The sequence below is a fragment of the Juglans microcarpa x Juglans regia genome, chromosome 2S (assembly GCF_004785595.1).
Source record: "Juglans microcarpa x Juglans regia isolate MS1-56 chromosome 2S, Jm3101_v1.0, whole genome shotgun sequence".
In the NCBI taxonomy this organism is placed as follows: Eukaryota; Viridiplantae; Streptophyta; class Magnoliopsida; order Fagales; family Juglandaceae; genus Juglans; species Juglans microcarpa x Juglans regia.
The window spans coordinates 20,780,083-20,797,114 of NC_054597.1; the positions used below are offsets into that span (position 1 = coordinate 20,780,083).

The 17,032-nt window shown below is 34.0% G+C and overlaps 1 protein-coding gene across 1 annotated transcript; it reads right to left on the minus strand.

The window, feature by feature from the left end:
- Positions 1-5,698: 5,698 nt before the first annotated feature.
- LOC121253462 lies at positions 5,699-6,238 on the minus strand. Its single transcript, XM_041153474.1, has one exon. The coding sequence runs from the start codon at positions 6,236-6,238 to the stop codon at positions 5,699-5,701; it is 540 nt and encodes a 179-aa protein (XP_041009408.1).
- Positions 6,239-17,032: the final 10,794 nt, after the last annotated feature.

Here is a 17,032-nt window from a genome sequence, read left to right on the forward strand (position 1 = left end):
GCTCTCCATTATCGCGCATCTCCTTGATCCTTTGCTTTAGCATGTGGCAATCCTCTGTCCTGTGCCTGCTGGTATTATGATAGTGGCAGAATCTCTGAGATTGGTGGCCCTTATCGTCAATTTGGCGAGACTCGTGAGTTTTGTCCTGAAAACTCATGTTGGAGTACTGGGCCCGCGAGTTGACTGCTCGCTTGGTCATTTCACGCCTCTCCTCGCATTGATTTTTCTTTGGTTTTGAGCTTCCTTCCTTATCCTTTTTTAAGGATCCCTTTTTCAACTGCTCCTCCCGCTGCTCCATCTTTGATCGCCTAGGTGCCTTCAAGGCTCTTAACGTGTCTTCTACTTTGACAAAGTTGTTTACTTTGTCCATGAATTCACGCAAGGTTGCTAGAGTCTTCCTAGCCAACACGACCATGAAGGGACTTCTTGGCCATATTCCTCCTAGCAAAGCCACCAATTTGATCTTTTCATCCTGGTCATCAGTTTTCATCATTTCCTTGTTAAATTGGGCGAGATATGCCTTTAGGCTCTCGTCCTCATTTTGCTTGATAGTTAGTAAATACGCGATCGGTCTCCTTGTCGGCCCAATTCTTCGAAAATGTTAATAAAGCCTGTTGTAAGGCCTCAAACCATCCCCGTGCAGCTCCTTTTAGGGTTAACGGGAAAGCTTGGCATGCAATCTCGCCAGGAAACCCATGAAGTGTCATGTGGGCTTTGAAAGTCTCTAGGTGTTCAACAGGGTCCTTGGTTCCGTTGTACATCTCTATTGCCGAGACCTTGAACTTTGGCGGGAGGGGGACTGCCATGATTTCTGCACTGTACGGCAAGTTTGTACTAGTGAGAAGCTAGTCCACCTAGGAAGACGCTCTTATTCTTTCTCCATATCTTCATATATGTCCATGAGACTCCACAGGTCATGGTGCATCTTTTTCGCTTCTTCCTCGCCTGGGAAAGGCCTGCCTGTACTTTGCGATTATGCTCCTATCCTGTCAACCGGGCTTGGTACGACACCTTCTTCTGATGCTCCATCCTTTCATCTAAGAGCCTCATTTTCACATTGCAAGGCCTTTAACTCCGACGTTACCCTTTTCAGCTGGTCTTCCAACTCTGCTACTCTGTTCTCCATGTTTGCAGATGTGGCTTCCTGATCATTTGTCGCTTGAGATTGCGTGGTGGTAGGCATGTGAAAACCACGTTTTTTAGGGGAAATTCAAATCTCATAGACGACGCCAACTGTTATGGACGTGTTCCGCACTTTCCACTACTCCCAGCCTGTAACAAGAATAGAAGAAAAAGGCTCAAAGGAGTAGGGACACCTCCGATGCTTAAGTCGGAGGAATAGCTATGGTATTGGTTGTAGATGAGAATGGAAATATTTGCATACCTTTTTGGCTATTAGTCGTTGGATATAATATAAAGTGGCCATGGGCATCCTTCGAGGACTCGTAACTGCCTTATCTTCTGTTTGAAACCAGGATAAGGCCTATTATTTGAATTTTCATCCTGTTGCCTGTTATTTATCTAGTCAGTAGAGAGCTATTGTAACACCCTAGCCATTGGGAGTTTGTTAGCTTCTCACTTCATCTATAGCAAGCACGTGGCCATGATTTATGGCACGTGTAATATCTTTAGCTGAGGCCCAGTTATCCGGGCTCGACCCATAAGATCGCGATGGGCCTAGAGGATGGAATAGGAAAAGTGTCTCCTCCAAAGATGTAAGCCAACAATTGGGCTATATTCTTGCTTCAAACTTCCCCTTCTTTAACCATAATCCCAACTACATAAACAAAGTAAACTAGTGCTGAATGAAACTGGAAAGAAACATCACTTTTGTGTAGGCATAATAGAAAAACAGCAAAGGAAATTTGAAGAGGAAGGAGAAGAGAAATGTTCTTACTAGACTAAGTTATGTTAGATATGTTCTAGATCAGTGAAACTCAAATGGTTGATTGTATTTTGAACTGAGGAAATGGAGAGAAGAATAGAAAGGTGACTGATTTGCAAAATTAATCAAACCATAAAATTTGAAGAACATGTGATAGCTTTCTCACCTTTAACCTATGACTCCTATGCTCTTCACTTGTTTTTAGCTCCTATTTATCATCTAATCCTTCAATTACACTTTTAAAGGAGCAATAAAAGAAAAAAAAAAAAAAAAAAGGAGGACGAATAACTAAACAATCAGTAGAAAAAGAAAAATTGCAGAGAAAATGCATTTTCTGCTGCACTTTCGGCTTGGATAAACAATTGAGTGTGGGAGGAAGGGAAACACTTACCAACTGAGATGATGTCAGAGAAAGCTTCCAACATTGTTTAAAACAACACACACAGTGTCTAGAGGTGAAGGGAGGAGAAGAAATGAGCTAATGTCGAGAGAACACATGGGTGGAGCTTTTTTGAACTTTAGACCAAGAACCAGCTAATGTATAATTTGAATAAAAAATTCTACTTGTTATCCGCTAATGTATAATTCGAATAAAAAATTCTGCTTATTATCCTCACATCACAAATAATTTTTTAATTTTTTTCTCTTATCAAATGCGTGATATATAGATGATGAGTATAAAAACTCAATTAGTTTAAGAATACTTAAAACTATTTTTGTAAAATAAAAAATAATAAAAATGAAGATAAGTGTAGTATATGATGTGTGTGGATGATAAATAACAAAATTTAATTCAAATAAAGGCTAAACATATGTACAGGTTGGATGTTTGCCTTCTCAAATAAATATTTAAGTGCATGAGAAAGTGGATGAGAAAAAGTTAAAAAGTAAATAAGTGACATTCTAAGAGCTCATTTAGATAGTGAGATAAAATGAGATTATCTATAAATAATAGTAAAATAATTTATGAATAGTAGTAAAATTATTTGAATTGAGATATTTTATGAGATTTTGAAAAAGAAAAGAGAAAAAATTGAATAAAAATATTGTTAGAATATAATATAATATTTTAATATTATTTTTATCTTGAAACTTAAAAAATTTTAATTAGTTTGTGTGTTTCGTTTGTAAGTTTAAAAAAATTGTAATGATTAGATAATGATTAAATAATAAAATTGACTATTTAAAATTAAAAAATGTTTATTTTTATAATTTTTAATATTGAGATAAGATGGACATATGATAAAATAGGATAAGAGGCTTTTGTTATCCACACTATACCTAAAATAGAGGCATCGATACTGGGGACCGGAATTTCTGATATGAATTTCAGACTTGTGTGGGTCAACATGGGGACCGAATTTGTATCTAAATTGATGTTTATTGACTTGTCAACACTCTCAAAAGTGTTCGGAAGAAAGCATTATAGTGAAAAAAGTTAAAGAAATAATGTGCAATGTCAAGAGGAAGATGGGTTGATCTATTGCTTTCTGGCTACCTACGACCGTCTTCTCACCAACAGTTGCGCGTGATCCCCACAAGCCTTCACAGCCACTAATGGTTGTCTGCCGGCATATTAGACCATTTACCAGATGCTCTTTTCTTATATTACTGGTTCCCTTAGCCAAATATTATGAATAGAGGTGAAGAAGTTTCAGTTTGGCCTAAAAAAATCGATCGGATCGGATTGAAATTGTGAATGATCGGTTTCGGTCTTACAAATGGTGGATCAAATGAGTTTAGATCTGGTCTCGGGATTTGTGATTTTTAGACTAGACCAAACCGAACCGAATCGAAAGTATATATATTTTAAAAATATTTATATACATTATATTATTTTATATAGTAGTTGTATAAATTAATTATGTAATTTTCATCTAATCTATTATCATTGACCATATAAAATGTTAAATAATATATACTATCAATCAATAATATACCCTAAATCATATGATAGTATATGTAGATATATAATACATTCATAATTTCATAAATATTATACTATTTACACTTAATTAAAGTAATTAAGTAATTTTTTTAAATACATAAATTGCAAACAAATATGAATACTTTATATACAATGAAATTATTTTATATTCATTAACCATATATAAAATGCTAGAATTTTAATTTTTAATATAGGACATTATTAATAATTATGCATACTAAAGTCTAAGTTAGTAAGTAACAACTATAAACATCATAAATATAATTATAGTTAAAATATTTTTTTTAATGAGTTAGTTACATAATTTACATTAATAATTCAATTAATTTAATTTTAGAATTTAAATAAATTTTTAATTAATTTATTTACAAAAAAAAAAGATGAAACAAAATAAATAAAATAACAAAATAATTGGACCGGACCAATCAAACTGACCGGACCAGACGAAACCAAACTGATAGCTAATAGTCTGGTCTTGTCCACTAGGGGTGATCAGTCCAGTCTAAGAAAATAATGGATCGACATCCCGTTAGATCGAACCGGATCGATTTACACCTCTGATTATGAGAAAAATGAAGTGAGCGTTGCGTTCAAGCAAACTAGACTAGCAAATTGCAGAACAACATAATCTACTGTGACTTTTAGTCATAGTGTTGCAGTCTAAAAATCAAATTGAAAAAAGCTGCTTCAAGCAATTTTTCCTTGTAAAAAATGGGTGTGAGCCATTGGCTTCGTACTTTTTTCTTTTATTTTATTTTCTCGTGTTATATTAACTGGTTTGGTATGATTGTTTAAGCTTCCCACCTTTTAGATTCTTATATCTTTGTAATTGTTATATATATATATATATATATATATACACACGAGGCTTGATTAAAAAAAAAAAAAAAGAAGAGTAGATATCATTAATACGTCGTACACGTGGTACCATTGCTATTTAATGGTTATATAACTCTCTTTGCTTCATACCACTGCATTATTGGGCATTATTGGTCAGTAACATACATTTTGATTTTGAGAATGATCCTGGTGCATCTATGAGAGTGTTGTTCGTCAAGTAAGATTTTGAGCTATAAGATCTCAGCACTCTCTCTCTCTCTCTCTCTCTCTGCTTGAAACTTTGATGTTATGATTATAGATTATATTTTCTATTTTTTATTCACTCATTTTCTTGTCAAGAAGGAATTGATTCTTCCCTTTCATGGATTGCATGGCGTTTTAATACTACAACTAGTTGTATATTAGGGACTGAAAAGGAGATAATTGTAAGGTGTCAATCCGTCCGACCATGTATTCTTGAATTAATTGTCGGTTCTTTTTCAACATAGCATTACCATTTACATGTATATAAAAGCTACGCTTCCTATAATCATTTATTGGTTATCAAAGTACAATTAGCTCTCTATGTTCTAAATATTAATTTAGCTTTGTTGGCAAAGCAAAAAAAAAAAATATATATATATATATATCACTTTTTTTTTAATGACTCGTTTGTTTTTACAAAAGAAATAAGATGAGATGAGTTAAAATAAAATTTTAAAGTTAAATAAAATATTATTATAAAATAATTTTTTAATATTATTTTTATTTTAAAATTTGAAAAAATTGAATTATTTTTTTATTTTATGTAAAAATTTAGATAAAATAAAATAAAAAAAAATGATTGTGAAAAGAAACGAGTAAATCTGCAGTTTCTTTTCTAAGTTATTTGAAACGGTGATGGCATGCTTTGTTTCAAAGCATAATGCATTAAAGAGATTTTTTACTTGTTTGTCGTATATATCTACTATGTATTTAATTATATAAAAGTCAGATTTATTTATTTTTTTTTTTAGAAAAGTTGCCTTCATTGATAACAAGAGGTATTACAAGATGTGATGAAACAATGGAGTTTCCTCCATGTTAACAACGTAATCAGTAACATATAAAGCAGCCTTAGCTAGATTATGGGCAACATAATTGCCTTCTCTGTGCACATGAGTGACTCTACATGCTTGCATCTTTGCTATTGTGTCTTGAACATCGCGAATGATCATCCCAAAGTAGCTCCTATTATGCTTCTTGAGGTTGAGTTCAGTGACTACCTTTTTGGAGTCTCCTTCAAGAATGATCCTTCTCATGCCTAAATCAACTCCAAACTTTGCTGCAATACCTGCTGCTATTGCCTCAGCAAGGTTCGGATCAGGTAAAGAGCTAAGATTTTTCCTCAAGGTTGCCAAAAAATTACCCATATCATCTCTGACAGCTACCTCAATTCCTATTTTATACAAGTGTTTATCAACCGCCACATCCCAATTAATTTTACAAAACCCTTGAGGAGGACAAACCCATGGATCAGACCTTCTGGTATTTACAAAACCATGCTGCTCAATACTAGGATTAACTGTACAAAGATCCAACTTCATTTGATTGACTTTGAGAAGCACCGCCTGTGGATCTAACAAAATATTCTTAAAGACTAACTGATTTCTTCTCCACTATAGGGTCCAGAGAGATAAAGACGGTTCCATCATTTGTTGTTTATCGAGTTTGTTGAACATGTCTTCTATTAGATCTTTAAAACTGCTATAAGACCACTTACTTTTTTGAATTGTCCTGGAAAGTTGACTCAAGACATCATTTGCCGATACACACTCCCACAAAATATGCTCAACTGGTTCAAGCTCACTAAGACACATAGGACACGAAGGATTATCCAAGACTTTCCTCTTGTACAGATTATTTTTTGTAGGCAATATATTTTGACAAGCTCTCCAAAGAAAGTTCTTAGCTGCTGGAGGTAAGTTCATCTTCCATAATTTTGTCCACTGCTAGTCCCTCTGATTATTGAAGAAAGAACTTTGACCTTTTACCTTATCTTGTAATTTCCCTTGTAAATGATAAGCACTTTTCACTGTAAAGCAGCCATTTGCATTGTTTCTCCATATCAATTTATCTTGTTGATTACTATGGTTGATTGGTAACTGCTTGATTAGCTCGGCTTCTCTGCTGCAAAAGATCTCATTAATTAAAGGAAGATTCCATTCCTTTCCATCTGAAATCATTAGAGCTTTCACCTTAGCTTCTTCTCACAATGCTTTGTTACCACTTTGAGGTATGAAAGTTGTAGGTTGTGGCAACCAAGGATCAGACCATATTCTCACTGATTTCCCATTTCCTATTCTCCAGTGCAATCCAGCTTTTAGAAGCTCTCTTGCAGATAGAATACTTTTCCATATGTAGGATGAGTTACTTCCCACTTTTGCATTAAAAAAATCAGACTTGAGAAAATATTTAAACTTCAACACAGTAGAAGATAAGGAAGTAGGATGTTGCAGAATTCTCCATCCTTGCTTAGCTAGCATAGCAAGATTAAAATTTTCAAAATCTCTAAATCCAAGACCTCCAACTTCTTTGGATTTCCCAATTTCAGACCAACTCATCCAATTCATCCTTTTTTCTTGATTAACTTGACCCCACCAATAACCTTTCATCAAACTGTTGAGCTGCCTCGATAAAGATTTAGGAAGTTTAAAAACTCCCATCGTATAAGTGGAAATTGCTTGAATGACAGCTTTAAGCATAATCTCTCTCCCTGCTTGTGATAGGAATTTGTGCTTCCAATTGCTCATTTTAGTGCTAACTCTGTCTAGAATGGCCTTGAATTCCTTGCATCTTGATCTACCAACCAAAGCTGGAAGGCCTAGATACTTCTCCTTTGAGTTTGTTCCTTTAATCCCTACCATACTGGTTAAGAAGATCTTGGAAGAAAGATTGGTGTTTTTACTGAAAAAGAGAGAAGACTTGTCTTTGTTCAATCTCTGGCCAGAAGCTTCCTCATATTGATTAACAATATCCAACATCTTCCTCCATTCCATCTCTACTGCCTGACAGAAAAGCATGCAATCATCTGCAAAAAACAGGTGAGTGATATGCAATTTACCTCTTGCAATAGGAATCCCAGTAATTTGTCTAGCCAACTTTGCCTTATTGATCAACTGAGTAAGAGCTTCTAAATATAAAATGAAGAGATAGGGTGATAGAGGATCACCCTGTCTAATTCCACGAGATGGCTGAAATCTTGGTTGAGGAATGCCATTGATTAACAATAAATAAGAGACAGTAGAAACACATCTTAAAATTAGAGCAATCCATCTACTGTTGAAGCCCATCTTCCTCATTACTGTTTCAAGAAATGACCACTTCAATCTGTCATAAGCCTTACTCATGTCCATTTTAAGAGCCATAAAACCTTTTGAACCCTTCATTTTGGACTGCATTGAGTGAATAGCTTCGTAAGCAACAATAATACTGTCTACAATCATCCTCTCGGGAATAAAAGCAGTCTGAGTTGTTGATATGATGCTGGGCAGGATGTCCTTCAATCTGTTTGCTATTGCTTTGGCCATAATCTTATACACCACATTGCACAAACTAATTGGTCTGAATTCTGTTACAGCTTTGGGGTTTTTAATCTTTGGAATTAACACTATGAAAGTCTCACTAATAGAACTGTCCCAATTGTTGGTGCTAAGGGCCGTAGTTACTGCCTCACAAATATCATTACCTATGACATCCCAATGTTGTTGGAAGAAACTAGCTGAAAATCCATCTGGACCTGGAGAGCTCATGGGATTCATTTCAAGAATGGCAGTTTGAACCTCAGAAAAATCAAAATCTTTCTGGAGCATGTGGTTCATCTCATCTGTGATCACTCTTGGCATTGTTTCTACACATTGCTGTTGGCCCACTGGATTTGAAGTAGAAAAAAGATCCTTGAAAAAATCTTGAAAAATCTGATTAATGACTTGAGCATAATTTTGAAGATGCCCCTCTTCATCATAGATGTTGTTGATAGTATTAGTCTTGCGCCTTTGAGAAGCACACATGTGAAAATAACTTGTGTTTCTATCACCCTCTTTAAACCATCTTTGTCTAGACCTTTGTTTCCACTTCACTTCTGTGACGCCCCGACTCCCACGTACAAAAAACAAGGGAATCGTGACGTCAGGATGGTGACAACACGGTCACACATCCCAACGAAGTGCCAGTGTGTGTGTACATGCAACAGTGTACAAATAAAATAACGCAGCAGATAGTATAAATAAGTCAACTAAGTACCAGAAATTTAAATACAAATATTCAACACAATTTATTTTTAAAAATACAATCATCCCAAATATAATACAAAAGATAAATACATAAATTGATAAAAACATAACTCACTAAACAGGAGCAATCCCATATCACTCCTCCAACGGAGCCAAGCTAAGGCTCGTCATCATCATCTGCATCAAAATCTGCGATACCAAAAAATGGTACCACAGGTAAGTATAAACCAAACAACTCTCGGGATAAAAATACATTAATGCAACCAACAATACGATAAAATACATTTAGCCATAAAATACCATTTTTTTCCAGAAAAATGATTATTTCCAACACACGCCAAAAATCCCATTTTGGTCCAAAATATCCGTAAAATATTTTCCCATAAAATGATTCACACAAACAACCCATTTATCGGACACTGTAGACGGGAATCGCAGGCGGGACTCTACCACCGTCCCTGCTTACCACCATCCCTACCGCGTGCACCGTAGGCGAGAATCGCAGGCGGGACTCTACCACCATCTCTGCTTACCACCATCCATACAGTTCCTTTACACACAATGAATACTTAACAGAGCACTGTAGGCGGGAATCACAGGCGGGACACAACCACCATCCCTACAGTCTCTTTTCCTTTTACTCACATGAGAATCCAATTCCAATAACACATGAACATGTATGCAATCATGCGAAAACCCAGTTTTCTTTACAAACATGATCATGCATGCAGTATGCGATGTACATGAACAAGCCATAACCAACAACCAACAACCACAATTCACAATGCAAACAAATACACAACTCCGTCCACAATCCATCCGACCCCCGAAACGCCTCGGACTCAGTCCGGCAAAACAAATCAATTCACAGATAATATGTGTTAGTGCAAAAATATATTTAAATCACGAAAATTCTTTAAGGAAAATACTTACAGTGCAATATAACAATTTTCGAAGGATCACGAAGTTGAAAAAGGCGACGTTTGAGCAATACCACAGTGTAAAATACACTGTGGCCGTGGGTCACAAATACCAACTTTCAAATGGAGGCAAACGAAGACCCAAGATTGATAGGGTAGGGCCTAGGGAGGTCGGTGAAGCTAGTGGTGGTGGTGGTTTGCCGTGGGTGGCGGCGGAATGGGCGGTAGAAGACCAAAATGCCCAAATCGGAAATGTAGATGGTGGAGCTTCACCGGTGACGGATCGGAGCTGGGGTTGGGTCCAATGGGTTGCCAAGAGGTCGGGGATGAAGTGGTAGGAAGATGGTGGCCAATGGTGGTGCGACGGCGGCGCTGGAACGAATGGTGGCCGCGGCTTTGAAGGGCTACTGGTGGTTAACGGCGGCGCGGATGGAGGTGAGGTTGGTGGGGTGAGGTCTCCGGCGGCAGGGGAACACAATGGGGTGGGCGGTGAAGGCCACCGCTGGCTCACGGCGGCGCTGGCGTGAAAGTGGCCCGCGGCTTCGAGGGTTGCGTGCGGGCTACCGGCGGCGAGGTAGGGGCTGGGATTTGGGGGGTGAGGTCGCCGGAGGGAGGGGGAGCTGGTCGGCCGGGCGGTGTCGCGCACGGTGGCGCGACGGCGGCGGGCTAGGTGAAGGTGACGGACGGAAGAGAGAGGGAGAGAGCTGGTTCGCGCGCACGGGGGAGGGGAAAAATAAAGAAGAAAAAAGAAAAGAAAGAAAAGAAAAGGAAGGAAAGAAAAATGGAGGGAAAAGAAATGAGGTTCAATCCTTATAACTTGGGTCACAAAAATGATCCAACGGAGATGATTTTAAAACTACAAGTTAAATAAAATAATTTAAACGTAATGGTAAAGTCAAATTGAAATAATTAAATCCCACAGTAATTAATTTAAATATTAAAAGTAATTTAAATGCATAACAATAAATAAATATTTAGAAAGTACATAAAAATAATCTTCACCAAATTAAAATCATAGAAATAAACTTACTAAAAATCCAACCAATTTTAAAATAAGAGGATAAATTTTTGAACAATAAAAAAATAATCATTCAGTAAAAATACACTAAAATACGGGGTGTTACAACTTCTTCTTGTTCCAGATTCCAATTAATGAGCCTTTTAATATGTTGAATTTCTGTTATTGCTTCACCTGTGTTTCTAGCTTGTAGTTTTGTAATCTTATCTTGCTGCACCTTAATAAAATCATAAACTTCTTTCTCTTTGGTCTTACTCCATTTCATTAGTTGTGTTTTGCATCTAAGCATCTTGAATCTCAATCCTTCTGATGAATTAGCAATACTATTTTGGGCATGCCAAGCAGTTGAAATTAATTCCTTACACTCATTATTAGAACCCCAACTGTATTCATATCTGAACAGCCTTTCTTTTCTACTGACTGGTTGTGTTTGAGTGTTCAAAATTGTCAAAAGTGGATAATGATATGAAGAACTTGATGCAATTGTTGAGACCTCTATTGAATGAAACATGGTAATGCAAGGAGTATTAGCACATACTCTGTCAAGCCTCTCCTTGGTAAAATATGAACATGCCCTATTGTTAGACCAGGTATATTTGATTCCATGGTATCTCAAGTCACATAAATCATTGTCCTATAAAGCATTCCTGAAACCTTGCATTTGAGTAAAGGATCTTTGAGCTCCTCCCCATTTCTCATGTTGATACATAATTTCGTTAAAATCACCCATGCACAACCAAGGGATATTGTCTTTAGGTTGTAAAAGCCTAAGTAATTGCCAACTACCCTCCCTTTTTGCAGTTACTGGATGTTCATAAAATCCTGTGATAGTCCATAGCTTCCCAAGATTGGAATTTTTTACTTGAACTGAGATATGAAAACTGGTATAAGTAAGAACCTCTATATCCATTTTAGAATTCCACATCATAGCTAATCCGCCACTTGATCCTTTAGCATTAACTGTAAAACTTCAATCAAATCCAATATTGTTTCTGATTTGTTCAATCCTCTCTCTCGAACTCTTAGTCTCAATGAGAAAGAGGATATTGGGGCACTTTTGCTTCACTAAGAAGTGAAGTTCACGAACTGTTCGAAGGTTCTCAAGCCCTCAACAGTTCCAAGTTAAACATTTCATTGAGAATGGTGGGGCTGCTCAACAGCCACCACCATAGGTTCCTGAGTTAGGCTCCTTCCAGGATTGAGCTCATCTTTCTTTTTTTTATGATCATATGAACCTTCTCACTATCCTCTGCATCTTTAATTCTTTTCCTTTATCTTGTAGTGACTTTGTTAATATTGTCAATTTCCATTGCTTCTGATGTAGAACCCGAAAATGCTCTTGCTCTTCTCTTCCAACCCAAAGGTTTAGAACAAACCTGCTCAAATTGCACTGGAGTGGTGTCAGAGAGGTTAGAACTGATTAGGCAATCTGTAGGTGACAAATCTATATTGCTGCCTATATCTTGATCTACATCCTGTAACATTAGAGCTTTAAAACCCTCTCCTTGATGATTTCTGGACTACTCAAGAGGTATGTCCAATTGACTATTTTGAACAAGAGAAAAATTATGATTTCCTTCATCTATTTCATTCTTGTCAAAACATCCAGGGTGATGTTCAAGAGCCTTTACTTCAGAATTTACATTAAGGGTGGTCTGACGTTCTGAAACATTGATCAAGGTCCCTTTGCTTGGGCCCTCTCCACTTCCTGAGACTTTGAGCTGACTTTTAAGACCTTTTTCCTCTGATCTTTTTTCTCCACTTCCCAGTAAATTAAAAGCTGTGGCCCTCAACCATTTACCATATTGAATATGAGAAGTATCTGAAGAATTAAGAGTAGATCTATCCATAGCACATGCACGACCATCATGTTTTATAACCCCACATTGAAAACAAAATAGTGGCAGTCTTTCATATTTAAACTCAACCCACCTTTGTGTCCCTTCTACTCTAATAAACTTCTCACGAGGAATAGGCTTAGTAATATCCATATTGACTCTGATTCTGAGAAATTTCCCCCATCCAAGTCCATCCCCATCGACATCCACAGAAAGAACATCCCCAATAGTTGAGCCAATCTTCTCTCCCCCATCCACTGTCATAGTTGCAAAAGGCAATCCATGAAGTTGGATCCATAATAGTTCTTGATTAAAAATCATTTCATTAGGAGGAGTACTTTTATCAAACAGCTATATACCTATAAGGTGTTTATCAAAAGTCCATGGCCTACCATTGAGCACTCTCACCATATCTACATCTTTCTGAAATTCAATAAGAAAAAGGTGATGACCCACCTCAGTAAACCAGACAGAGCCCTCAGGGTTCCAAATTTTAGTAACAGTTCCTTTAAAAGCTTCTTTGTTTAAGTTCTTGTCCATCAACACTTGGAGAAGTAAATATTTATTGGCTCTATCAACAGTCCGTTTAGTATCTTTCATAGAAAAAATTACCTCTTCTTTTTCAAATTTTGTTAGTCTAAATCCTTCCCAAACTTAGTCAGTTCCTTATTTATGGCTAGCAGATACTGTCTCTTGCTCATAAAAAAAAATTATCAAAAAATCTATTACACTACCTAACCCTTGAAAAAAGAAAAGGACAACCGCTTTACCTAAAATGAAAATGACTTTTGTGATTGATGATTTTTTAGCGATAATGAGTTTTTATATAAAAGTCAGATTTGAACTAACTTACGTGTCATTCATACCAAATAAATCGGACTTCATTTAAAATAATTGTATAACTCTCCAACGTCAACCGTCAAGTTCCGTACTTTAAAAAAAATGGTTCAAAATTCAAATCCCGGAACCAATTTCTCAAAAAAAAAAAAAAAATAAATAGCATCACTGTGAGCATTACAAGCTATATAACCAATTTTTCAAGTTAGCCACGTCATGTGAAAACTCCCAATCCTCTGTATGTTAGCCACGTCCTTACATTTTCAAATCCCGAAACCATGTATTCCCAGGGCTATATTTCCATCTCTCATTCTCTCTCTCTCTCGCTTTCGTTTCTACTTCAGAATTCTACGGTTTCGTTCTCATTCCAAAGCGCCACAGGATGCGTTTAGTTATTAAATTCACTTCAATTTATTTCAATTGATTATTATAATATTTTTAAATTTTAATATAAAATATAATAAATAATTTAATTTTTTCAAATTTTAAAATAATAATAATATTAAAAAATAATATTCTAATAATATTTTATCATCACAACTCAACTCAACTCAACTTACTTCAACATCCACATACACCCTTACTATGTTTGGCTTTTCTCAGACTTTTATTTTGCTAGATCTTAGAGTTTCGTGCCGTATGTTTTTTCTAGGGAGTTTCCGCTCTGTTGTTGATTTGAACTCCCTTTCATACTTAACTACGATTAGAAATTGAATTGATTTAATTTGATAAAATATTATTTAAATTTTCCAAGAAAAAACCGAGCAATCAAGCATCTTCGTGTGAACTTTTCCAAGAAAAATGATATATAAATTTATGGTTTTGGTCCAAACTAGCCACTAAAGTCTAAGGGAGTACGTGCATACATGTTTATCATTGTAAGTGTAGTATTATATGATCACAGACGGCTTTAATTAGTGACTTTAGTAATAAATAACCAAAGGTCGACGCAGACTTAAAACACATTTCTTTGCGTACACGGGTCCAGTACTTAGTACCATTGTTTTCAAACTTTGGTGGTAAAATTCCAAAAACTTGATAAATAGTAGCTTATTAGTACAAAGGCTATAACGAAAACAAAAAATAAAAAATAAAGTAGCGTTTCCAATATTTTTCATTTTTCTGGTTCTTTTACAGCCTTTTATTTGTTTTTATTTTCTTTTTCTTATGTGTTTTATTAAAAATAGTATTGATAATAAATTTTTAATGTATTATTTTTTTCCTTCCAAAATTTTTTCCTATAAATATTGAATTTATTTATTTCATCCGTTATTATTGTTAGAATATTTTTTCTAATGTATTTTTTTTATAGATTTGCTGCTTTTGCTCTTACTGTATTGTTCGTCAATCCAGTTGATATCAATTTTCTCTATTTGCACTGTTCTTTTGTTTGTCCTCTACTTTCTAGTATGTCCTTCTATCACAATTGAAAAAATATTATTCAATTTTTTTATATTTATATAAATGCACTTGTAGTCAAGATAAATTGTTGACATTATATGTTTGTTTGTATGAATATTTCTTTTCCTCATGAATATTTATATAAATCCTCAAGTTGTTTATATATTTACGAGTAGTTAAAATTTAAATTTTATAAATTAAATTATAAATATGGATGGTGTACGGTGTAATGATCTTTAAATAATACTACTACTCATCTTTATAATTCCGATCTAAGAACATCTTTGATCTTATTTGTTGTACATAGTTTTGTTATTTAGATTTTTACCTAAATAATACAATATTTGCAATGCTTCAAAACATTCGGTAAATTAAGGTAGCTGTCATGTGTTTTATTTTTTATTTTTTTAAAAAAAAACTTTAATATCTCTGATGTTGTAAGATGAATACAGTTAATAAAAGATCATTCAATAAATAAATATAGATTGTTTCAAAATAAATAAATAAATAAAGATAGAAATAATAACCTCCCTTTGAGCCGGATCACTGAAATAATGATTTCAATACAGATGGTGAGTGCTTTGGGAATATATTCTTTTATTATTTATTTTTTTAAATCTAATTTCAAGTTGCACAAACTCCTAACATCGGTGGAGGGATCAAAGACAAAGTCCCCCGATCGAATTTCTGTTTATCCAGGTACGTTCGGGAATTAAACTAAACTCAATTTATTATTATATATTTTTTTTAAATTTTAACATAAAATATAATAAATAATTTAATTTTTTTTAATTTTAAAATAATAATAATATTAAAAAATAATATTTTAACAATATTTTATCATCTCAACTCAGTTCAACATCCAAACGCAGCCTATAAATTAAAAAATAAAAAAATATCAAACACATAAAAACAAATCTTATAATATTTACTGAATATATAATACTGTTCAAAATATTTATATGATAAAAGAGGTTAATAATATAATACAGATAATTAAATCTATCACTTCCAATTAGTTTAAACTTTCGAGACAAATAATACTTTCACACGATATCATATCAGAGGTCATGAGTTGAAATCTTGACTCTACATTCTACTTATTTAATTAAATATTTTACTTATTAGACTACTCATTAGAGGTATTACAAAACATCATTTTAACGTAAAGGATGAGATTTTTTATTATAATTATATGATCAAATTATGCAATATTTAGCATTGTATTTTTGAATTTTAAAATTTAAGCGTTAAATGTTTATTCTGAAAATAACAAACATACAACATACGAATTCGATTTTAGATATTAAGAGTAGTAATAATAAGTGGAACAGTATATTTACAAATTTTCATAAAAAAATAAATTGTAACTTCTTAACATTTTAAACATATAAAATTTGGTTCTTACTATTTTACTTAGACAGGTGTGAGAATGTTAAATCAATTACTTTTTAATTTTTAATATTTCTTATACCGTCATAGAAAAATTGAAATCATTAAGAAATTTTTGAGTATTTCATTTTTGTGTCTAAGTAGTGCTAAGACAAGGTTATGAAAATTCTTGAAGTAAATTAAGATGATATGGTTTTTATTATTAAAGTAAGAGTTAAACAGCCTTTGGAGAGATGCAATGATGGAATTATTAGCTGTAGTACTAAATAACATGGTGTAGAATATGTTAATATATATATATATGTATATATATATATATACACTATAACATTTGTAATCGTTTAATTTTTTGAAAATTTATATAATGGTGAAATTTTTTTTATACGTATTTATAAATAAATGTTTGATACTTAATGAGAAATTATCTCCTCACAAAGAAGACAAGATTTAATAACATTCTTCAATAATCTGTTAGTATAGTCCATAATTTAAAAATATTTTCTCCCATATAAATATGAAATAGATTCATTTTTTAATAAAGAAATATAATAAAATTACCATTAATATTATTTCTAACTGGGCTGCACGTGTACTATTTTTATTGTTTTTTTTTTAAATTTCTTTTCTTACTTCTTATTTACTATTTTGTATTATTATTATTTTTATACTTAATCATATGGGCATATTATATATATATATATAT